A 24,803-nucleotide genomic window follows, 5' to 3' on the forward strand; every position below is an offset into this window, starting at 1 on the left:
CTCAGGCTCAGCACGCATTGCCTTCTAAGGCCGCAGGTGGAAGTGGGCGATCGCTGAAGCCTCCCTGACGGCTGCGATGGGACAGCTTGGGGGTCACTGGGGCTGTCACTTGGAACTCACTCAGGCCATAGTCCCTTTCATCCGGGTCACCTCCCTGCTTCCTCCAGCGGCAGCACAGGTGCTGGAAGATCATGGTCATGTGACTGAAGATGATCAGAGGTGGGGGCAGAACTGGCCTCTCGTGGAAGGTCATGATGAGTTGATATCGCTGAAACTTCCATACTTGGTTGGAGATCGACTTCACCTCAAAAAACGTGTTGCTGAAAGAGAGACCGGAGACAACAACGTGAGGAAATGCAGTGTTGCCTTTAAGAAACAGAGAGATCTTCCTTCTACTGCTTCATTTCCCAAATGGTGGCAACAGCCAGGAACAGGCCAGGTCAACATGAAGAGCCAGGAGCTTCATCAGATTTTCCTGGGCGACAGGGTCCCAAGCACTTGGGTCACCTCCCACTGCTCTTTCAGGCACACCAGCAGGGAGCAACCGGGATGCATTCCGGCTCTTCAGCAGAGGTCCTATGCTACATGATGAGCCCATTCCAGTGTTGGCTAAAGCATTTACCGTCCTCCTGCCCTCCTCCCCCTGCCTAGGCCAAACATGCGACACATGACACACGACACACTCACTTAAAGACAGCGATGAGGAGGTTGACCAGTAAGATGTTTGCCACCAAGAGGTAGCAGGCCATGATGGCCGGCACAACCCAAGCCCCTGTCTTGCAAGGAGGCAGCTGGATCATTTTGCCATCCTCTCGGGTCTCATTCTGTCCACAGGGAGCTGGAGGAAGTAAGAGAGGCAGCAAATAAGAAACCATGGTTATTTGATTCTCAATAGACTGGCTTGAATAAGGGCTTTACATGGAAGAAAACCACAGCCGCCTCCAAAGTTCACCGAAAAGCCAAAAAGCAGAGAAGCACAAGAGCATCGTGACCACCCCAGGGGGCTGCTATTGAGCGCTGCCTGTCTCCCAGAGTGCTCCCCTGCAGTGGGTGGGGCTGCCTGCCTGCTCCCCCAGGTTCGCAGTGCCTGAGACTGTGAGCGGCACTTGCCTGCTGAGGGAGTTTTGAGGGAGCACAAAGCCCCACGGCCTGGCGAGTTACTTTCAAAATGTGCTGTGGAGGCCCCCAGCAGCAGCTGTAAGAGCAGCGGCACTGTGGGGCAACTGATGGGGAATTAACACCCGGGCAGCAGTTAGTGCTGCAAGAACAAGCCAGGGCTCTGCCAAGCTGATGATCTGCGTCTCAGCGTGGAGGGAGCACCTCAGGGAAGCAGCAACTTAAGAGGGCTTGTCACTTGGTTCTCCTGAGGAAAGGGGTTTCACCTGCAGGTGACTGGGGGTCACGGGGTGACCCCGGAACCTGCATCCACCATGTTCCATTCCAGCAGCCTTTCCTGTTGTAAAATCGTGTTATTCAGAGCCAGGGGGAGAAAACCCAACTGTAGTGAATCATGGGCCAGTGGTGGACGGCGGCAGGTGGGAGGTAAGACTGGGCCATTGATGCCCAAATGAGGCATGGTGAAAGTTCTCTGTGCCCTCAGCTGTCAGGGCCAGATGAGGGAGCTCCCCCTCCAGCTCCCTTAAGTTTCCTCTTGGGCAGGGTCTTTTGCATCTGCCTGGAAAGGGGCAGGGCAAGGAAGCAAGTGGTGTCAGCCCTTTGCCATGGCTGCTTTTGGTGACTGGCCAGAAAGGCTTGAAAAGCTGAGTCCGAGTCCATTTGGCTAGCAGAGTGCCTGGCCTGGGGCACGTGTGCAGGGTCTTGGCTGCCAGGCTGTGTATACTGTCATGGTTCCCAATCCTGTGTCCAGGAGAATCACCCAGGAAGTTTTTAAAAAACCAGGACCCAGCTCGGCTACTTTGTCTGCTTCCTAAGGCCTCTCTCATGCTCCCACTCCATGCTGCAACTGGGTGGGTCCTAGTCTTTGTTTTATATTCAAGAATTAGTTATATTCATTTGTTTATTTGAAGGGAAGGGGTGGGGGAAGAGAGGGAGAGAGAGAGAGAGAGGAGAGAGAAGTAGATCTCCCATCTTCTGTTTACTCTCCACATGCCTGCAACAGCTGTGGATGGTCAGAAGAAGCCAAGAACCCAGAATTCACTCCTAATCTCCCATGTGGGTGTGGGTGGCAGGGACCCACGTACTGCAGCCATCACCTGCTGCATCCCGAGGAGTGCGGGATGTTGGGATGGACAGTCGAACTGGGACTTGGACTCAGACATCTGAATATGGCATGCAGGTATCCCAAGTGGTGGTTTGACTGCTATGCCACATTCATTCTTTTCTTCATTTAAAAAGTTTCATTATCATTATTTTTCATGATATTGTTTCATAGGCATAGGGATTTCCGCTATGTCCCCAGTTTGACCCTCGAATGTTTTCCCTCATATTATTACTACAGGATAGTCCTTCAGCAACAGGACAAGTCCAGCATGCTGTTATTGAAGTGGATCATGGCATTGTAGGTATAGACAATGGCAGAAAGTCTAGTATCCCATCGTCAAGGTATATTTAACAGTTCCATTGGGAGTCTGTCTTTTATGCAGGAGTAGAGATGCCTATTGCAACATGTCTTCACTTCCTGGTATGCTAGTCTCCATTATGTAGTTCCTCTTGAGAATATATGTGAATACATGTCTACCTATAAAACTATTTACCTTTTGCATGAAGGCTACCGTGTATCAAAGAGAACATATGATATTTTTCATTTTGGGATTGGCTTCTTTCACTCAGCATGATGATCTCTAGTTGGGACCATTTGGTTGCAAATGGTAGAAGTTTATTCTTCTTAATGGCTCAGTAGTGTTCCACAGAGCAGATGCACCAGTGTCTTTATCCACTCCTCGCTGCTTCCATGTCTTCATCTTTGTGGATTGCGTTCCTATAAATACAGGGTTGCAGGTCATGTTCTCATATGGATTTTCACTTCCTTTGGCTATTCGTGGTCTCTTGTGTTTCCAGATGAATTTTTCTATCATCTTTTATATGTCTGAAAAGAATGTAGCTGGGATGTTGACTAGTATCACAGTGAACCTGTATATTTTGGTAATACGGACGTCTTGATCATATTGAGCCTGCTGATCCAGGAACATGGTAAATTTCTCCATCTTTTGTTGTCTTCTGTTTCTTCTCTTGATGTTTCATAACCTTCATAATAACGATCTTCCATGTTTTAGGTTAGGTCTATTCCATCATTTAAGATTCTTCTCTGGCATTCTAAAGGGGATTGTACATACAAGCTCTTTGTCAGCCATCAATTTATGCTAATTTTGTTCCCTGTCAAACTCTCCTATGAGTTCCAATAGTCTCTTGATTGAATCTTTTGGTTCTATGAATAGAATCATGTCATCTGTGAATGGGGATAATTTTAGTTCCTTGTTTCAGGTTTGAATTATTTTAATTTCCTTTTCTTGGTCAATAGCTCTAGCGAGGACTTCCAATACTATGCTGAATTGCTGTGGTGAAAGTGGACGCCCTTGCCTTGTTCCAGATCTTAGTGGGAAAGCTTCCATCCTCTCCCGTTCAGTATGATACTGGCATTGTTTTTTTTTTTTTTTAATATTGCTTTGATTGTGTTGTGGAATGTTCCTTCAATGCCTAGCTTGGTTAGTGCTTCAGCATGAAGTGGTGCTGGATTTTGTCAATCGAGAAGATCAGATAGTTCTTATTTTTCAATTTGCTGATGTGAATCTCCTTTATTGATTTGCAAATGTTGAATCATCCCTGCATGTCAGGGATAAATCCTGCCTGGTCTGGGTGAATGATCTGCCTCATGTACTGTTGGAGTCTGAGAATTTTTGTGTCTGTGTTCATTAGGGATGTTAGTCTGTTCTTTTTCTGTTTTATCTCTAGCTGGGAAATAGAGTCAGAATGTCCACACAGCCTGCCAACAACAAAGCCTATTTTCACTCAAGAAAGATCCAGTGTGGGGTTGAAAAGCTCATGAACACAGAAAATGTAGAGCAGTTTGGAGGACAGCTAATTTTTTTCTGGTTCCTGCCAGTACCAGCTACTCAGATACAAGAAACACTTCCTAAAGTTCAGAATGCGGATAGAGAAGGTTAATGGGACAGGCATCAGGTGCAGGCACCAATGTCCTAGAGACTTAGAAATTTGTAACATATAAGGAAAGGAATGCTTTCTGGCCTTGTTCCCGCCAGGGTACCTCATTTGGCAAGACAACTGGAGATGTTCTCCTTTGTGTGGCTACCTCTTTCCAGAAGCTTCCTTATTTAAAAGTCTAGGTCATGACAGATCCAAGCAGCAGTCTTCTCTGTGGAAATAGGAGGCATTTCAGACTTCTCTCTAACGGCAGTTGCCAGGGGCTGCTGAGCACAGGAGAGGAGAGCAGAGGCTGTTGCACATCAGGCAAGCCCGAACTGTGACGTCAACGGCACCTTCCGCCAGCTCCATTCCTCCTCTCACTTCTTCTGTGACGTCTTTCCCGTCTCTTCCCCAGCTCCTAGGTAAGTTGCTCCCGGCAGTGACAGGGTACTGAGACAGCCACTGGAAATCATCAGGAAGTCTTGGTTCCTGATGTGAGTGAAGGTGTCGCACCATGGACAGTCCCTTCGGGTCACGTGCTGGGCTCAGGAGGTCCATGGTGACTTTGGCACATGTGAGGGGGAGCATTGAATCCCATGGAATCAGCAAGAAAGCATTGACTTTTTCTTGGCACTTTGGATCTTTCTGACTCCATCACAGAGAGTGTGTCAGCTAGAGGATAATATTTCTCTGTTCTCCCTTCATGTTTGCTGAATTCCCTTTCTGAGTGAGTCTGGGCAGGCCGAAGGCTTCAGCATCTGCTAAGGATTTCACAACAATGTGATATTTTCAGTCTGTTTATTGCTGTCTTCTGTTTGCGTCTGATTATACTGATTCCCAACTTATGGCAGGATATTATTTTAAAAAAACCCAAAGTTTATAAAACATGAGTTAATTTAACAATATTAAAGAATGGTACAGAGGTAACAAAATATGGAAAGGTGCATGTGACTGGTTACAGAATGTGAGATGATTTCTAAGCTCTGTCTATTCCTGGTATTCTGTTGTTCTCCATGATTCTATAAAGAGGAGACAAAAATTTCCCAAATTGAATCATCTCTCCCATGAACTAACTGGAGGTCACTTGTAAGAAGCCTGTTCTTTCTGTACCATCAAAAAAGCAAATAAGTAAGGAGGCACTCACATTTCATGACATGTCACTGACATACCTGAGCAGAAGGGGGACAACAGCACAGCCTCTGACGCCGTGGGACTACCCTGGCTCGCGGTCTCTCCACCGTCTGCACAGGTCTTGCCATGAGCTATCTCGAAATCAGGATGAAGTCAGACAAATCCTCTTTTCTAATCCAGTGAATTAGGAAACAGGATTGTACAAGCCTAGGCGTGTTGGGGTGTAGATTGTAGGCTGTTCTGGGGAAGCAGAGAGAATTCAATGCCCTCTGTTATCTTGGTTTTATTCTTGTGTTCCTGCTCTCTATATAGCTGCCTTTACCTGGAGATAATATCATCCTTTATTTGTTGTTATGTGAGGGAGCTGCAGTAGTCCATTATTGTGTATCAGGAATTAGTATCAGAAAGATTATATACAGACCATGTGGGGCAGGAAATATTCTTACATCCTACCCTGTTGGATATGCCAATAAGTTGTTGCCAGGATGTGGCCAATTGACTGAATGAACAGCCCCGATTCCTCTCTCTTGTTTGTATCCAAGCTACTTTGTCATGTGATTTTAGGGTTTTACTTATGTAACTGGTGGGATCTATTTCATTGCCCGTTGATTCTGAATTTGGCTATTTTAGTAACTTGGTCCATGGTTACTGTGAAGGTGACCATACACAATGTGAAAAAGCCTGCTCTGCTGCCTCAGGGATCACTGTGATCGGCAGGTCTGAGCTCACCCGCCAGACGATGAAATGCATGGGGTTTCTGCTTCCAGTAGCTTCTGCTGTTTCGAGTTGAGTCTTTCCCAGATCAGCTGATAGCTAGCTGATCTCCTGCCACATGATCAAGCTGAGCCAGGACCAGAAAGAACCATCCAGATAAACTACAGGCTGAGGAGCTCAGTGCACGCTTATGGCTAGAACCCACTGAGTTCCTTGGGCTTGTCCTGTGCTGTTATCCTGTCAGCAGATACGGGATAGCTCTCCTTGCCCTGCTCATGGCTAGAAGAGGCAGCCCAGGCTCCTCAGGTGAACAAAGCCCTGTTCTTACTTTTTCACTCCACCTCATTTCAGGCCACAACTGGTTACAGCAGAACTTGCCCTTGCCCAGAGAGGAGTGAGCACACTGAATGACCAGTGACTCATCAGACTCTGTTTTTAGAAATTAAACCAAAGTGCAGGGACTTTAGCTAGACGATGACAGATGTTTAATTGAAAGCTTGTGTAAAGCTGCCCACACTGGTCATGTGAGAGTCAAGTAAGCCATTGAGAGCGGGCGATGCAGAAGCTGCAACAGGAGAGCAAGCAAGGATGAGACAGATGACAGGCTGAGGGTGAAGAAGTTGAGGAAATAAGCGAGGACACTCATCGTGGCTGTGGATTCTGACTTTCCCAAACCACTTCCCGCGTCATTTCCAGTCAGCGCTCGTCATGTTTCTTTCCTGTTTCTGATGCCTCTGTGGTATCCTCTTGCATGCTCTAACTCGCCGCAGGGGGTGGTTTAACTGTCTTGTAATCGACAATGCTGTCTGCTTGCATCATTAACGTCTAAGAGAATCAGCTTGTCAGAGCACCAGTTTCACCAGCAAAGGCCAAGATCCGCAGTGCTGGGGACTGTGGAGCGAGCGAGGGCACCACTGGGAAGGGAGAAGAGGCTTCCGGCTAAAGGGTTGGAAGCAGGGAAGGAAAAACCCTTTCACTAATAATCACCCTGAGAGATTGTCTCATCACCATCATCACACTTCCGGTATTCACCTAAAGGAGATGGGGTCAGATGACCGAGTTTCTTCTTCAAACCAGGAAGAACATGAGACAGGTGACGTCAACGGCCTGCTCCTCTGGATTTTGTGCTGCCACCCACCTCCATTGTGATTCCCAAATGTGCGCATCTCAGAATCCACAGGACACCCTCCTTAGCTAAAGGGCATGGGTCCAGGGGCAGTATCTCCCCCTGCCCAGGGAGGTGTAGGGGAGCTCACTTGGACCCCCATTGCCTTGACTGTGGAGGGCTTCCCCTAGGGCTTACATCACCTCAGCCTCCTTGCCACCCAGTGAGGAATAGGTTGTTGTTTTTGGATCAGTCTAATGAGCCAGGGAGTACAGTTCTCCCATGATGCCCACCAGTAGACATGGGCTTGTACCAGCCACACAAATGAACTTCGGGGTTTGTGTGACATCTCCAGGAACAATCCACAAGGGCCCTAGCATTTAGGAATGTGTGTATAAACCAACGTAAGCTTTTCCTGACATTATTTACAAATTCCCTGGAAAGTGTCAATTGAAGAGGTACGCTGGTACTCACAGCTCCCATTCCTATCGCTGGTCTGGGGGTACACTTCCCTCTTGGTACCCCTCCTTCCTTTGCTACCACTACAGGTCTCCCCGAATGGCTGACTTTGCCTACTTTTAAGCTTTGTTTTTTCTTAACCTTATAATTTCTGCTTTAATGGCAATCGAGTTTAAAAAAATGTACAGTTCCATGTATCCACACTATTCCTTTATAAAAGGCAGATTTCAGGTAAGCTAGATGCATGCATAATGTTGAGGCTAGTATTTTATGGTGGTTCTTGGTTCCTGAAAGCTGAACCACATCAGTCATGTTTTAAACTTTTGTCCAAATATTCATGAAGGATATGTTATTTTTGCATAATGAGGTAATCTCAGGGGTGGGCACTCATCATTGTAAGACTGGGTAAATCCACTCATCTAAACTGGCATGAGGCTGTGTGCATTTAAAACGTCACAAGGACTTTGGGGCCAGTGGGTGAGTATTTCGCTGAAGGAGTAACACTTCTATGGATCTGAGCACTTCTCTGTAATGAATACCACAGCAGGTTTGCATAGCTGTAAACTGTGTACACAGATAGGTCACTACGGGCTGCTCTGTCACGGAGCTGAGTTTCACCTGCAGAACAGAAGCCACCTCCTGCCCGACTAGCATCACGCCGCACCACAGGATTGTCCAACTCCTCCCTTCGAGCCTGCTGCCTCCGTGGACTGAGTCCGGTGCACAATGTGTATACAGCTGCTGTTATATAGTCAGAAACTCGGGAAAGGAATCAAACTGTGTTACAAATACCCCGTGGTCCTCTTCCTTTGCCAGTATTAGGGTAGCATTGGGACCCAGCACGCCTTACTGGTTTGCCAAAGCCATCCTCGGCGTCTAGCACTTATTTTCCATCTTTCTTGCTCTCTCTCTCTCTCTCTCTCTCTCTTTCTCTTGCTCTCCTGCTCTTTAACTCTCTCTCTGCTGTTTTACATACAAACAAGAGTATAGGAACCACTGGCTTTGCAAGTGGAAGTCTCCAGAACCGTTGAAAGGCATAGAATTAACTCTCTGTTCCTAACAATGCAGTATTCGTTGTGTTACTGAAAATACTTTTAATCTTTGACTTGCTGACCTTCAACTGGTCCTCCACAAACAGCAAAGAAACCAGATTATACGCAGACCATGTTCTTACTTAGCACCTATCCCGCTGTTGGCAGGCTCCTAACTCAATGCCTAGAACTTGCCATTCTGTTGTGACTGTGAACCTAACTGAATGCTGAATACTGACATCACTGTTATAATAAAATGATTGGGTGACAGGATACCCTTGGACAGTGGGTCAACAGACATTTTTCTTTCCCACAGCAACATTGGCACTTGTCAGTTAAGAGAAAATAAACAAACATTTTCATCTTGGCAGATTTGTCTGTTACAAACAATAAACTCAGATGCCAACCAGATGGAGAAGTTGAGCGGGGGTGGGGGCAGATAAAGAGGGAGGGATGGAAAAAAAGACATTTTGCTGATAATCGTGAATTGAGTTTTTAAAATGATCACATAGCCACTAGATGTGAGGCACTCAGGGTAGATGTTCTGTGATCTGAATGCTGAAAAGTCCATGGCAGCCCTTGAGTCTTGGTTTCCACCTCTCTAAATCTGCTATAGCGATGATAATAGAAGTAGTATGAATGATAACAGTAATACGTGTGGGTGGCCCCCATTGTTCATCTAGCAAGAATTCAGAGTTTCTGCTCCAGGCTAGGCCCTGTTATCAAAAGCTTGAGCTGGCTCAGTTAACAGAACATCAAAGATTCCTGCCCTTCCACAGTCTGCACTGTGGGTAGACAGAGCATGAACAACAGCACTGTAGGTAAAACCAGTGGAGGGTTGGGAGGGGCCAAGTGCTGCGGGCAGTTCAGGAGGGCTCAAGAGTCAGGGTGCCAGGTGGCATCAGGAAGCAAGATGAAACAAAGACTGCCAGTCTGCACGAGAGGATTGGCCAAAAAGTTGACTTGCCAGGTGCTTCAAATGCTGTTAGATCAAAGCCCAGAGGCGGAAGGTCCCTGGTGAAAAGGGCTCGGGTTGATATTGGGGGAAATGGTGGGAAGAAGGGCAGAACGTTAAGGGGTAGAGGTGGAGGACGTCCTCTGGGGCCTTGGCAGAACCCCGCAGAGTCAAAGAAGACTCCCAGGAGATAAACACACGACACTGCCTACTTGATTGGGTTTAGGGGGGACACTGAGTAGTTCTCCATCCATTCTGGCTCCTGCCTTCCACGCAAACCGAGAGGTCTGCAAAGCCCTTAACTGAAATAGGGGGAAGAGAACTGAAGGCAACTGGATTTGGGTCCTCTGTGGTTTCCCACAGTAACTCGGATTTTTTTTTTAATGTCCAGCCAAAATAACGAAAAAGGGAGTGGGTGATGAAAAGGAGTGCCAGGGCACACACGGGCACCCTGCAACCCCACCCCATGCCCAGCTCTTCTGCTTCCATTGGCCAAACAGCCATCTGCTGGGGGAAAGGTGATTTCTAATCTGATTTTAACTTTCACAGATAACTAAAAGCCTCACAACATGAGGCTTGGGAAAGGGAACATGGTTCTTACTGACGACCTCAGAGCACAAACCCGGCTTCTCTCCTGGGGGCCGTGTTCTTTGGTGAATGCTGCTAGAACAACCTGCTGTTTCGAGAACAAGCAGGTGCATGAGAAATCCTGAAGTACCTCAACCTTTTCCAAGGAAGAGACCCAGCCCAAGGCTGCAGTCAGCAGCTGGCCCTACATTTTTCTAGATAGTTTTACTTGCCAGTGCATTTACCCATCATAAAGTATATGATGGTAAAGGGTACACTTAATTCCTTATTTCCCTTGTTTGGGAAGATGGAATGTGCTTTTCATTTTTTAAAAGTGAAATAGGTAGCTTACGGAAAAACATGTATCTTTGCTTTTAGCCTGGAAACACACACAAACACACACACACACACACACACAAAATTGATTCAGTTGATCCTGTTATTGCAATGTTTGAAAGTTAGGTGGCTTTACTTTGCCATTGGGCAAACACTCCAAAGTACAAACTGGTGACTTGTGCGAGCTGACCTGTGTCTGTTGATTAAAGACCCACTTGCTGTGGTTGTTGTGGTACTGCCTGGAAACCCACATCCTGTATTGGAGTGGTTGGGATGAAATCCAGCCACACCTTGTGATGCAACCTCCTGCCAATGCACCTCAGAGGCAGTGAATGGTAGTCCACTTACTTGTGTTTCTGCCGTCCACTTGAGAACTCCACACCGAGTTCCTGACTCCTGAGTCTGACCTGGCCCTGTGCTGGCTGCTGCAAGTATTTGTGGAGTGAGCCAGCAGATAGAAGACCTCTGTCTCTCTCTCTTTCCCTTTCTGTCATTCAAATAAATAAAAATAATTGTTGAAGGCCGTGCTCATCACCTTTTTAATAAGTTGATGATTCATGCGGCTGCACTCTGAGCGAAGTTGTGTGCGCAGTCTTTACTTTGGCCAAGCTGGTCTGAACAGTCCTGTGGGAAAATTCTAAAACCAACCACAAGCAGTATACAAGGTGGCTAGTTTCTGGGTCATACAAAGAAAAGAAACAAGTCAGGCTTTTTTCCACTTATGCTCCTTGCCTAATTGTGAAACAAAAGCCGTTTGGTGGACTCTGATGGACTAATAGTGGGTACAAACTTAGGAAACTCAGAAAAGAGTGCTATTTTCTCTACATCCTGTGTTGCTATTTTTTTAAAGCCATTTATTTGGGCAAGAGAGAGAGAGGGAGAGACAGAGAACACACTGCTATCATCTGTTCCACTTCCCAAGTGTCGACAAGAGTTGGGACTGTGTCAGGACCAAAGCCTGGAGCCAGAAGTGAGCAAGGCAATCCAGGTGTCCCCTGTGGGGGTGAGGAACGTCTTGTCCCAACATTGCAGCCTCCGGGGGCCAGCGCGTGTAGGAAGCTGGGATCAGAAGCAGAGCCAGGAATTGAACTCAGACCTTCCAATGTGAGATGTGGACATCTTCATTCATTGTCCTGGTGCAACTGTGTGGTAAAACGGGGATGGCTAATGTTCAAAATTTATGCTGCATTCTCAGTGAGCAGAAAAATATATACAAACACACACACAAAATAAATATATACACCAGAGACAGAGAAGAGAAGAGAAGAGAAGAGAAGAGAAGAGAAGAGAAGAGAAGAGAAGAGAAGAGGAGAATTTAATGAAAGCGATGGGATCAAGTGTAGCTCGACTAAGTTAGCTAACAGAATATTAAGAAGTAACTCCCAGGCTACTAGCATTGTGGCATAGCTGGTTAAGCCAAAAACTGATGTTAGCATTCCAAACGGGCTCCTGTTTGAATCCCAGCTCTCCGCTTCTGATCTAATTGCCTGCTAGTGTGCCTGGAAAAGCAACAGAACAAGGCCCAAATCTTGGTTCCCTCTGCTGGTTTACTCCCCACATGGCTGCAATGACCAAAGCTGGCCTAGGCCAAAACCAGCAGCCTGGAGCTTTAGCTGGGTCTCCCAAGTGCGAAGCAGGACCCCAAGCATATGAATTGCCTGCTGCTTTGACCAGGCCGTTAGCTGGAGCTGGTTCAGAAGTGGAGTGTCTAGGACTTGAACTGGCACCAACAAGGAATGCTGGTTGTTGCAGGTGGTAGCTTTACCCACTATGCTAAAATATTGGCTCCTATAACTTTTCGAAGAGCAGAACTGGTATGACTTTAGATGAACACATTTTAAACTCAAGGCTTATAACTATCTAGCAAAGCTTTTGTGTTATGACCACCACGTGACAGGGGCTTTTACATTTATTACCTTATTTGATCATCACAAAAGCATAATAATATAGTAACGTTAATGAAGATACTGAAGTTCAACAGGTTGGTCATTAAGATAAAATACTATAAATCTAGCAGGAAACACCTTAGAATTTCTGCCCTGTTTTTTACTTTTTAAAAATTTCTGTAAAGGCTTACTAAGTACTTACTCTCCCAAGTAGTATTTTTTTTCATGCTGTATGATTTCAACTGATAAACAACATGAGGAAAAATACGCTTCATCGCTGCAATTTTGGCCAAAGTGAGTATTTCTGGACCATACCTATGCAGGTAATACTTACTGTTCATTAGTACTCTTTGAAACGAGCGAACTGATGCATTCCGGAAGAGACATAAACAATTTCAGCTAGAAAGGTTGTTTGGACAAGGGGATTCATCCCACAGGATCAAAGACTCAAAAAAGTCCTATGTGACTGTGCTTATGTATTTGTTTTTTGCCTGTAACGATGGAGACGTCTCCGCTCACTAGACAGTGTGGATGGGTTCAGTCACCAGCCACCTCCTGAGGTACAACTATTTGCATTGGCTCCTTTGGCACAATTTACATTGCTTCCTTTAACACAGTTGGGTTGGGTTTGCAATAGCGCCTCTGTGAAGAAGTCAACGCTTATGTAGGCAATGAACAAATAGAATTTTGTTTTTGTGTGTCATGAGGAATAGTCTGTTATTTCGTGTTACTAAGTGATTGAACGAACTGGTTATATAAATGGTTGCCATGGAGATGTGCTATTCAACTGGTCCCAGGTTATAACAGAAATCAGCACTGCTGAGTTGAGTAATATCACACACAGGGATTTTTGGTTTGTCAGCTGGCAGAAGTCTGTACGTTAGCATCTGAAACCAGTAAAGATATTCACAATCGTGTTTACGGGCCTCAGAATCCAAGGGGTGAATTTGCTCTCACACACACCAATAGCAATGGCAGACAAGGCTAAGCAGGCAGAACAGCCAACAACATCTTTATTGCGGGACTCTTTTCATTTCATTGATTGACACTTTGCTTTGTTTAATTCTGTCTCCAGATTCAGTTGTATTTCCATTGGACTGAATCAGAATATTGACCCAAAACAATAGTTCAAGATAATTAACTTGCCATATATTGAGATTTAAAGAGACACATTGAAGGTGGTTTCCATCTTTGGGTGCATCCCTGTGCTAAGGATTGGAGTTACTTTAGATATTTGTGTAGAATGTTCTTGCTAGGCAATTGATAGCTAAACTAATATATTAAATACATGCGAAAATAGTAGAGTTGTATTTTTAAAAGTTCTGTAATTCAGATTTCTTTCTGCTAATTCAGATTCATCTGGCAGTTGGTTTTCAGTGATATTTTAAGAGTAGATTTGCTCAAGAGTAACATTCAGCTATTTTTTCCTCCTTGTTAGAGACAATCTGTGTGTAAGTTAAGTAGATTGATTTTATGACATGACCCTCTGACTACTAAAGAAAGTAGATTTAAATGCTAAACGTACATTGAGTGGCCACCAAATCGTATTTTGGTATGGAGAAGCTACTCAATTGTAAATAAAATGCTTAATTCCAAATAGTTGCAAGATGGGAATACGAATTGCCTTCTATATCCTGTTTTCCAAACTTCAAATTCTCTTTTTTTGTCATTTTTACTCTTTTGTTTTATATTTCCTTGTTTCACCTTTGCATTAGTTTATTTTTATTTGTAAAGCAGAGTTATGTAGGGAAGGGAGAGAGAGAGGGAAAGACAGTAAGAAAGGAAGAGGGAGGGGGAGCGATTGATCTGGCTCACTCCCCATATGGCTGCAATGAGCTGATCTGGAACCAGGAGCCTGGAACTTCCTCTGGGTCCCCCAGGTGGGCTCAGGGGCCCAAGGACTTGAGCCATTCTACATTGCTTTCTGAGGCCATAAGCAGGGAACTGACTCAGAAGCAGAGCAGCCAGACATGGACCAGTGCCCCTGTGGGATGCCGGTGCTTTGGGTGGAGGTCTGGCTGACTATGCCATGGTATCAACACCTTGTTTGCTTTTGAAGGTACCATAAAATAGATTTTGTCCTCTAATTTAATAATGACTCATTCTAAGTTGGCCAGAAAAATATACCTAACTCGTAAGTATCCCACCCAATGGGAAGCCTTTATCCATCACTTAGAGTTTGAATAGGAAATGCCCATTTTCTTCAAAGTCAAGGGTTGTCTTAGTCAAATTCTGCCACATACAGGAACACACATGAGATCCCACCCCTGGAGCTGGTAAGCTGCTGGTTGGCTGTGAGGCCTCTGGCCATCAGCTGCGTGATGGGCATGGCCATGGCAGGGTGTGCTAAGAGGGTGACACAGAGCTTTGGCACAGTGCCTGGCACACCTGGAGACGCAGCCAAGGGTAACCCACTTCTGGAGGCTCGTGATCCAGGTGGCCAAGCTAGCTGTTGAGTTCAGTATCTGGCTCTACATCGCAGGAACTTTGAGTCAAATAGGAGCCATATGAACTTCTTGAGGTTAAACCATTCATACAAAAATGGCCATTTCATACAGTTCAACCTAACACGTAGGTGACATCCTCTCGTACCTCAGTTTCCTTACTGGTAAAACTGGAGGCAAAAATCCAATCCTCCCACACAGGGTTATTGAGTTAGCATTTATAAAACATGTAGAGTAGGTTTAATGTACACACCAGGCGATTTATTCTTATTACCCTCACATATCATTACTGCCCAGCACAAACTTGTCCCAAGAACAGCCTGCTCATTAACCCCTGTTTTTGCATTTGTCAATCAGACTTCCTGTGTTGCCTTCAGCATCTCTCTGCTCCTTCGAGTTAGGTCCCAGTTCCCTGCTCTGTTCTCCCCACGGGCACAAAGCACATGATCTTTTACACTGGCTGCAACTGCTTCTGTTTTCTGTGTATTCTGACACTAGTGTGGGTCAGGGATAATACAACATTTTATTTTCCCTGATTTCATTGTGTCTGCTCGTGCAATGGCCAGTTCATCTCTCTAGAGAAATTCCATGAGGCTCTATGAAAGGGGAAATCATATATTATAATTATACCTTTGCCATAACTAAGACTTACATTTGAAAACTGCCATTCAGGCATTGTTATTAAACTTCAGTCTCGGCACAAACTGTGAGTTTTCCACTGCCAGTCCCTTCCTCTCCCATGATCCTCTCCAGGATGCAATGTCCCACTTTCCCATCACCTCTTTTCCATCTCACTTGCTTTTCTCAACCTTGACAGTTTGGAGGAGTACTAGTGATGCATTGTGTAAGATGATACTCAATTTCAGTTTTTTCCTTCTGATGATGAGAGCAGAATTATGGATTTGGGGACAAGAAGGTCATGAAGGTGAAATTACTTTCTCGTCCTATTCTACGGGGGGTAAATAAGGCAACTTCTTGATGGTTATGTTAATCTTGATAGCTCTTTCTAGCATTTGACAACATATGATTTCTACATAAAATTCTTACATGTTAATGTTACCAGGAGACCATCCAATGATAGTAAGTAGCTACATTTCTAAACTTGTTGCACTTGAAAGCACTTGTTCTGGTGTATCCGATCTAATAGCTCTTTTTATAATAAACATTTCACTGTCTCCTTTCCTTTTCTGAAATAAAATTTATAGATGGAGTAATTTACCTGTATGCTAACCACTATGTCTTGATGTTACTATAAAGGGAAAAGAAATGACACATGATTTAAAACAACAAATAAATATTTCAATATATAAACGCATGGGGCAATTATTCTAGAAGATTTTCATACAGTGGTCAGATGCCTACACCTTACATGAAGGGATTTTGGATGGATCAAATATAACGAGAAGATTTGTCATTGGTGAGCTAATTTTTCAGAATGTGAAACAACCTTTGGGAAGCTTCGTAAAGAATAAAATACCATCTTACATAGATTTTCATTCCTGAAAACATTCATGGCATATTAAAAACATGCAAAATATGGATATTTACACGTAAAATGGAGTTAGGTGTAAGTAATTGTAACCAGGTGGGTTTTTTTTAACCTGTTTGAGTATCTGCTCAGACGCTGGAGAGCCACTTGGGCAGAGAACAATATTCCATTGTGGCAGTTCCTATCCTTGCAGGACACATAGTTCACCTGGGCCCCATCCACTAAACGCCAGTAATGTTTACTGGTTGGGAGGACAAGGAAAAATACATCTTGAATTTCCAGGATAAAATTTCCAAAGGATGAGAGCACGGCTGTCCCAACCATGGGTAATGGAAGTCTAGTTACCTCATTTCCCAGTGAGGATCGGGGATCAGGTCCGTGGAACCAGCACATTAGGGCAAAACTATATCTAGCAGGCAGGATCTTGTGCTTTTTGGGTCCTTGGTCTGGAAACCCTTGAACTGGGGCTGAAATGCGGATCAGACCCCTAACTCAAGTTACGCTCCCAAGAGTGCATAAACAAACTATCACCACCACCACCAATTTAATTCATGCATGCATTTTTCATGGGTTTGCTATTGCATCTGGGAGAAATTCAAATCAGTCCATGGTACTAAAAGAACCTGCACAACCCAGCCACTGTCTGCCTCTGAAACGTTATCCTGCTGTTCTCGCAGTTACAGGAGTTGTGCTCTGTCCTGCCTCAGGGCCTTGGCACGGCTTCTCATAGCTTAGTCTCATGTCTTTTTGATCTCCCGGCACTCGGTTCCTTAGTGTAATCCTTACTAGACCTTGTGATCATCTGTGTGGTTTTGGATTTGATGTCTGATGCCTCCTGGGCCGTGTACTCCCCAGGAGGCAGGGGCTCATCACATAGTATCTGCAACACAGTGGATTCCAATCCTTTTCTGAATCCAGGAATGGATGAGTAATCGGGTTAGCTGCCCAGAACAACTCTCAGGCTGACTGGGAGGCAGCCACAATGGGAGGAATATAACCCTGATGTTCTCATGATGGGCAGCAGCTAATCCTGTGATGCTGTTTTGCCTTGGAGAGAACAAGGCGTGTGATGCCACACTGCTTGCTTTGACTCTGGTTCCAATGCGCTTGTTGTTCAAGGGTCCTGTAGAGTAGAGGAGCTCGAAGGCACCTGACTGCTTGGATGAGTCGAGGCACCTGCATCCATCTGGGGTGTGCTCCTAGCTGGAGGGGACTGGAAGAAATAACCACTTGGCAAGTTATACCTTTATATAACTCAACCGAACAGGTTCCCTCCAACACACCTTTCCACATTTACTACCAGTAACTCTTCGTCTCCGGGCAGCTCTTGAGATTACACCTTTTGTGGAATTCTTTGTCGGACTTTTGTCTTTGGTACCATTAGTATGGCACATCTGCGTGACACTAGTGCTGTTATTCATTGATACTTTCCTTGGGATACACCGTGCCCTGACAATGATGCAGATTTGAATTTTATCAAAAGCAATAAGAGATTACAAACATCTCAGTTTGTTGGAACGTCCTGTTTTCTTTGCAGGGTTCCTGTGAAGGAGGCATATCCGTAATGGTCTTAATCTGCTAGGAATGTGAAGAACAGAGTTGCCAGCGACTCATGCAAGATCACAGTTAGTGAAGCTGACAGAACCGCACTGAGGGTGTTGATCCCGGATTCTGTCCTGGACTTTCACTGTCAAATTATCGCAGACTAGTCTCAACTAAGTTCTCTGTAAACAGGAACTCACTGAACTAACTCCTTCCAAAGCACCTTGTTCTGCGAGGTTTTCCCTAGCCGGGTATATCCAGTGCTATGTTGATGGCATCTCAGGCCACATTTATTAGTTGCCTCTTTCTAATTTGTAATTTCCTGACCTGTATCAGCACATGTTGGGTGTGTTGTGTTCCTGAGCTGTTCACAGTTCCCATGACTTCCATTCTGCAGACAGCTGAGTCTCATTGTGGATGGGGTCCTGTCCATTTGATGCTGGAGTGTCTGATCTGTCCATGATGGGTGCTTTTCAGAGCATGCCGGGTGTCACTACCACGATGCCACAGGAACCCTGGAACTGTGGCCACACAAACCCGTGGAAATCCATGGGTTATGCTAACAGTGAAGGCAGCTGCTTCCTGATTCTGGAAACCATTGGCTTCTGGGAGATTATTCTAATCAACACTATGTTGGTGTCCCATTTCCTAAATGTTGCACTCCAGTTGACCCCATTCTTAAATGCACTTCCTAACTTAGAATTAGGCCATATACTTAGAAGCCAGGCGTCTACAATGACATGTGATTCCAATGTGAGCTGCGTTCAGGCTGAAACTCCAGTCACACTGGTGTCCTCTCTGCCTCTATTCAAGCTGCATGGCTTCTGTCCTTGCTGTTGCTAGAGACTGCAGTATGGTTTAGCTCTTGACACCTCTGCTATCATCATTTACATTTCAATTCAGTGTTCTCTGTCCACAATTTTTTTTGGACCATCTTATATATGATTGTACGCCAGCTCCTCCTCTTCCACTACACGGGCTTGTTTTCTACTTGGAACTCATTGTTAACCCAGACACTCTTGTTTACTTATTTAATTACTGTCTATTCTTCTGCTGTGCTCTCCAGCAGAATGTAACGTCCCACTGCAGGGCATGCCAAAGTCCCCTGAGCTTGCTTACTGCCCTTTAGAGCTGAGTGAGACCCTTGCTAAGTGCCTCCTACGTTAATAAATGCTCAACTGATCCAGTCACTGAGATAAAGCGTAGGGAAGCTGAACTCGCCTTTTTCTTCATGCAGAAATCAGGAGCGTGGATTTTGGAATTACGTGGTTTGGGTTCTAATTCAGCTTCTGAAATCTCGCCGTGTGCCCTCATGAAGCCAATTGTTTCACCTTTGCTCTCTGTGCACGTCAAAGTGCATCAAGAGCCGTGAACCGCAGTGTGTCGTGTGCTGGCCTGGTGTCATGCTCTTTAAACTCATTTCCTTGGACAAGCCGGAAGAAACCCACGTGTCTGTAACACACTTGATAGTACATAGAGAATTGGAGCTGTGTACATTTTGCAAAGACTGGTGGCATTGCCAACACATGGCTATAGAGTTCTGATGGGGATATAATCTTCAGACAACTGAAAGGGATGTTCCTTTCAGTCCGTGACCTGTCGGATGGAGGTGTCCCCACTATGCATGGTCAGTTACTTGCTGTACCACAGGCTCTGAATACAGTCCTTTCCATAGCTGAGTAATGTGTTCCTCAGGGGGCATCGATGACTTGGAAGTGCTTTCTGTAATAGTACTGTATCTATTCAGCTCACAATGGCCTTTTTACTTCTGAAGTCCTCATTCAGAATATTAAAAAGGATTCACAGCAGACTCCCTTTCTTTGCTTCAAGGACTGTGCTTTTTATACATCCAGACCCCCAGGTCTTCTTAGAGCATCAATGACTCTTATGAATACCAGAAACAGTTTAGAATTTGGTCCAGTGGTACTAGGTCAGCCAGCAGCTAACACTGGTCAATAGGAGTGCACCTCTCCATGCTTAATCCCCAGCAATGAGGGTCTCATGGGAACTGGACATTCCCTACAGGATATCTAAGATCATTGAGAATGCCTCTTTGGTCAAAGCAGAGTGGTGATTTTCTAACACAATAGACACAGATGTGACTAAGATGGTTTCCAACTTTACAAACCTCCACCTGGATCAGCAAATACTCCTAACTTGTGAATAATCAGTTGAGACCTTCAGGTCTTGTTCGTGCTTGCTAGCAGTGCTTGCTGGGTTAGTTTTAGCCATAGAGCAGGTGACAGGACCTATTGATGTCTGCCATTTGAACACTATAATCATGTGATGTCTTACTTGGTCTTTGGCGTGATCACAGCTGGAGATGAGTGGAGAATGACCTTGTAAAACTCTGTGAGGACTGGCAAATGGGGACCTAGAGCGCCCTGTGCCTGGTGGTAGTCTACGAGGGCTTGGGACCTTTCCACCTCTGTGATTTTGGACTCTCCAGGTGGCAGGCCAACTATCTTAGGTCATTTTTCTTTGAGAAGCAACAACAAAGAATGGGATTTTGGATTCTGGCAGGCTGAGTTTTCCTACTTCCAGCACCAGTAACATTCCAGGTAGAGTAATTCTTTGGAAAGGTCGTCTTGCGCATGCATCGTGGATGTGGAATAGAACTCCTGGGCTCTGTGTCTAGATGCTGGTGGCGCCTGTCCCCTCCCCCTGAACTAGCTGAGACAACTAAGAATGCTTGCAGGTGGACACGTATGTCCCCCGAGGTGGGAGAGGCCAACGTGGCTCAGTGGGAGATTGTTCTGTGGTCACAGCAAAGCCTCTTTGAGAATCGTCAGGCAGCTGCTGGCTGCTCTGGGGAACAGGTTTTTGATGTAACTGCACTGGGGTCAAGGGCGAACTCATGACAGAAGAGGAAAACGTGAGAGTCTGTGCCACATGTGTGACCTGTGTCCTCTCTTCCTCTCTTGTTTTTTGCACCTGTTCATCTTCCTTAGGGCAAGAGAACCTGGCTGACCTAGGGAAGCTGCAATTGGGAAGCTCAGGTCTCCAGAGGGAACTGGGAGAGTCTGGGCTGTTAGAACATCAGACAATGCTGATACTGAGGCTCAGGCATCGAGAAATGACTGCGGGCAGCATAGAAGGGTGCTTGCAGGCTAGCTGAACTACCAGGGCCTCTGTCAGAACTGCAGTGTAGGCGAAGCCATTTGTTCCACCCTCTCTCTCTCTCTCTCTTTCTCTCTCTCTCTCTCTCTCTCTGAAACTTGCTACTCCCTGGCTGCCTCTCTCCCTGCAGACACTTGGTTGCCTCCTGCTGCCCTGTGGCGGTTCAAAGTCCACCTCTCCCAGGCTGAGCCATCTACTGCCTCCTTACCTGTCCCATTTCAACTCTCTTTCAACTGTCTCTTGAATGCTGACTTCAGTCACTAGAGGAGGGTCGGGGGAGATGGGAAAAGATTAAAAATTCACATACTTCACACTAAAGGGAGAAGAGTCAAAGGGAGCAATGGTGGGGAAAAGAAAGACAGGGAAAAAGATGGAGGGTGGGAGGGGACAGAGAGAGAGAGAGAGAGAGAGAGATTGCTATTTTCTGTCACTCTCCAAATGACCTCAGTAGCCAGGGCTGGAGCAGGCTGAAGATAGGAACTCCACCTGGGTCCCCCAGATGGGTGGCAGAGAACCAGTGTTCTCTGCCTTCCCAGATTGCACGTTAGGAAGCTGGGAGAGGGTGCATGCAAGTCCTGAACCAGGTCCTGCTGTGCAACGCACATGTCCAATGCACTGTCTTAACTTGCGTGCCATGAGCCCGCTCCAGACAAAGTTTTTCTGTGGCCTCCTTAAATATCTCAAATCAGCATCAAGGCTGTATGTTTTCCAGCCATACTTTTCTCTTGCCTTAATTCTGCCTTTCAGCTCAAACAAACTAGAGATCTTAGTTGGAAAAGGGCTCTCGCAACATGAACTGATTTTCCCCAGGGAAAGACCCAGATTCCTTAACCTGACACGGAAAAGTCTTCACTACGATCTTCTCTTTCATTCTCTGCTCCGCTCACTCCACATAATGGCGGAAAAGACTGAACAGACTATAGCCCAATGCCTGTAGCCCAGTGGGGGCACATACGAGGAACCGGACAGAAACAGCAGTCTGTGTAACCTCTGGCCGAGTCGGGAGCCTGGTGAACACTCATGTGGAACTAGCCTGGAGGTTCAGGAGCGTGGCTCATGGCTCCACCTTCTGCAGCCCCTGTGTCTACGCCCGGCATGCTCTGTCACACCTGGCTAGCTCTGACACGATTCCACCTTCTGCAGCCCCTGTGTCTACACCCGGCATGCTCTGTCACACCTGGCTAGCTCTGACACGATTCCACCTTCTGCAGCCCCTGTGTCTACACCCGGCATGCTCTGTCACACCTGGCTAGCTCTGACACGATTCCACCTTCTGCAGCCCCTGTGTCTACGCCCGGCATGCTCTGTCACACCTGGCTAGCTCTGACACGATTCCACCTTCTGCAGCCCCTGTGTCTACACCTGGCATGCTCTGTCACACCTGGCTAGCTCTGACACGATTCCACCTTCTGCAGCCCCTGTGTCTACGCCCGGCATGCTCTGTCACACCTGGCTAGCTCTGACACGATTCCACCTCTCTTCAGAATGCCTCGTCATGATCTTCCTGAAGCACTCTGGATCTCATCTGTGACCCACTTCCCCTGTCACCTCTGGGAGAACTTTGACTATACTTGTCTCTCCCTACTGTGCCTTGCTGTGTCCCTCTGCCAAACCACCATGATCTCCTCTGAGCAGAGTCTTTCTTCTTTATTCCTATTTTGTGTCAATTATATATATATCTCCACAGAAGAGTCCATCAAACACACACATCTAGTGTGAAATGAAAACTCCTATAACTATAGTTAAGGTCAAGAAGTTTGCTCTACTTAACTCATTAGTGAATGTCACTTGCTTGAACTGACGGTGTAACCAAGATGAAGACTCAAAGTCCTGATCAGAAGTTACTGAGGTTTTCTTCCAAACGGACACTCATCTCAAACCTTAGGCCTGATATTCTAGATGCCCAGTGGATGCAGAAGCTGAGCGATTCAGTCAAGCATCAGTGGGCAGATGTAGGCTGAAGTGTAGCTGCAGGAAAGTCTCCAGCAGATGCCCCTTGCAAGCCCACGTGGAGCACCTTGTTTGCTGCTGAGGCTGCAGGCAAGGCTGTGCTGGAGTCATGTGCTAATAGTTACCATGGCTGGAGATCAGTCCATTTGTTAGTTCCTATTAATACAGATCTGTGCAAATCTTGCCAGGTGATTCAGAAGGGGTGTACTGTGCTGTGTTTGGAGTGTAAATCCACCATCTGCCTCTTTGCGTTTGGTCAGAACATTGTGCCTCTGGAAAGGCTGTAGTCACAGGATGCCTGGCAACTGTGCCTGGCATGGTGAGACACAGAGCTGGCGAGGCACTCAGTGGGGGCTCCCCAGTGCCACTGTGAGCTCACCAGCCTGCCCTTCCTTCCCTGCTGCCCTCAACAACCAGCACTGGCTTGCCTCTCCCCTCCCCCACCTGCACATGTCTTCCCTCCCTCCTTTCCTTCCTTCTTTTTCTCTTTAAAACCAATTTTCCCAAAATTAGTTGACATTTAATATTGCACATATTTGTGGGGTACTACATGAAGTACATATGATGGGGTGTTATGTATATCTTTTGAAATATCAAGTCAGGGCAAACGTATTTTTCTCTTTAAACGTCATTTCTTTTCTAAGAAGAAAGGAAGAGGAAATGTTTCCTTACTACGCAGGGCCCTGGAGTTGCTGTGAGGGAATCTACAGGATGATGGCTCGCGCGCCAGGTATTTCCTGAGCTTGGCTATAACTTTCTTCTTGCTGCACACTTAGTTACATTTCAGGATATTATCAACCTCAGGCTTTGCTTTGAGTTTACTTTCTCACCGACATCACCGTGTGTGTGTGTGTGATGAATCCATGCTGACTGCCTTTAATTTAACTCACATTCGTAATTCCTCTGTAATAAACTGAACTCCTTTTTATCGCCACTGCTGACCTGTCAGGCACGTCGGTTGCCCTGGTTGCTTTGTATGCCGTCACTGACATCATTTTGTTTGCCCGGCTGTCCAGAGCAGTTTACAGCATTACTCTGCGCTTGTCCCTGCCTCCAGGTTTCAGGCACACACCAACCACCAGACCCAGTTTGGGACCTTTGAGGAGACAGCAGTGGACAGGAGAGTGTGTGGCCCCAGCTCCCACGGATGTGGCTTTCTAAAGCAGTTGAATGTCCCAGAACTGCGCTGTCCATACGGTATCCACTAGCAACAGGAGCTATTTTAATGAGATTTTAAAATGAAATAAGACAAATTTCCAGTTGCTCTTTCATGCTGGCTATGTTTCCAGCACTTGCCAGTCACCTGGGACTAGCAGTGACGGTGCTGGACTATGCCACTCCAGAGCAGTTCTCTGACAATGAATCCGCTGGATGGGGCCGTTCTGGAGGCATTCACCGAACTCTTCCAATTCTGAGAGTCTAGGAAGTCCCCACAGCTTTACTGTGAGATCATTAATGATGACACTCAGTCCTACTTTGTTCGTAGAGGCTTGTCCCTTTCAAATACATGGAGTAGGTCGAACTTGCCTGAAGCCAATAGATTTCCTCTTGGGGCATCTTGTTTTGCTTTACAGGATAGGGGAGTTGGTGAGCTGCAACAGTATTTTGAAGTATGAATTTTCCCTTTCTGCTGTTCATGTAAGGGTTGACTCTGTATCCACCATCCCAGGGACAGGATGTGGATAAGGCTGAATTGAGGAATAGCCTCTGAAGTTCTCGGGCTGCTTCTGTGGCTAAAATATGCAATCTCTCAGGGATCGCAAGGGAGGGAGGGCTTATAGAGGGAGAACTAGAAGGGAGGATTTGGGGAGTCTGTAAGAATGTCTGAAACAGGCCTGGAAGAGAAGGAAGTGTGAGTCTCTCCACATACATGAGGGTACAGCAAAGTGCTGGTTTGCCTTTGCTTCATGGCCTCAGGATGTGTGGCATTCCTGGAAGTTCTACTGCTGGTGGCAGGGTCCCCCAGAGTGAAA

The 24,803-nt window shown here is 46.1% G+C and overlaps 1 protein-coding gene across 2 annotated transcripts in view; it reads right to left on the minus strand.

The window, feature by feature from the left end:
* Positions 1–24,803, minus strand: part of TRPM3 (transient receptor potential cation channel subfamily M member 3) — an 83,566-nt gene that overhangs the window by 11,789 nt on the left and 46,974 nt on the right. For both annotated transcript variants that reach the window (XM_004591758.3, XM_058657288.1), the window contains 2 exons: positions 688–838; positions 121–320 (listed from right to left, as the gene is read on the minus strand). In XM_004591758.3, coding sequence (XP_004591815.2) covers positions 121–320; positions 688–838 — 351 coding nt within the window. The remainder of the gene's footprint in view (positions 1–120; positions 321–687; positions 839–24,803) is intronic.

Source organism: Ochotona princeps, chromosome 31 (genome assembly GCF_030435755.1).
Source record: "Ochotona princeps isolate mOchPri1 chromosome 31, mOchPri1.hap1, whole genome shotgun sequence".
NCBI lineage: Eukaryota > Metazoa > Chordata > Mammalia > Lagomorpha > Ochotonidae > Ochotona > Ochotona princeps.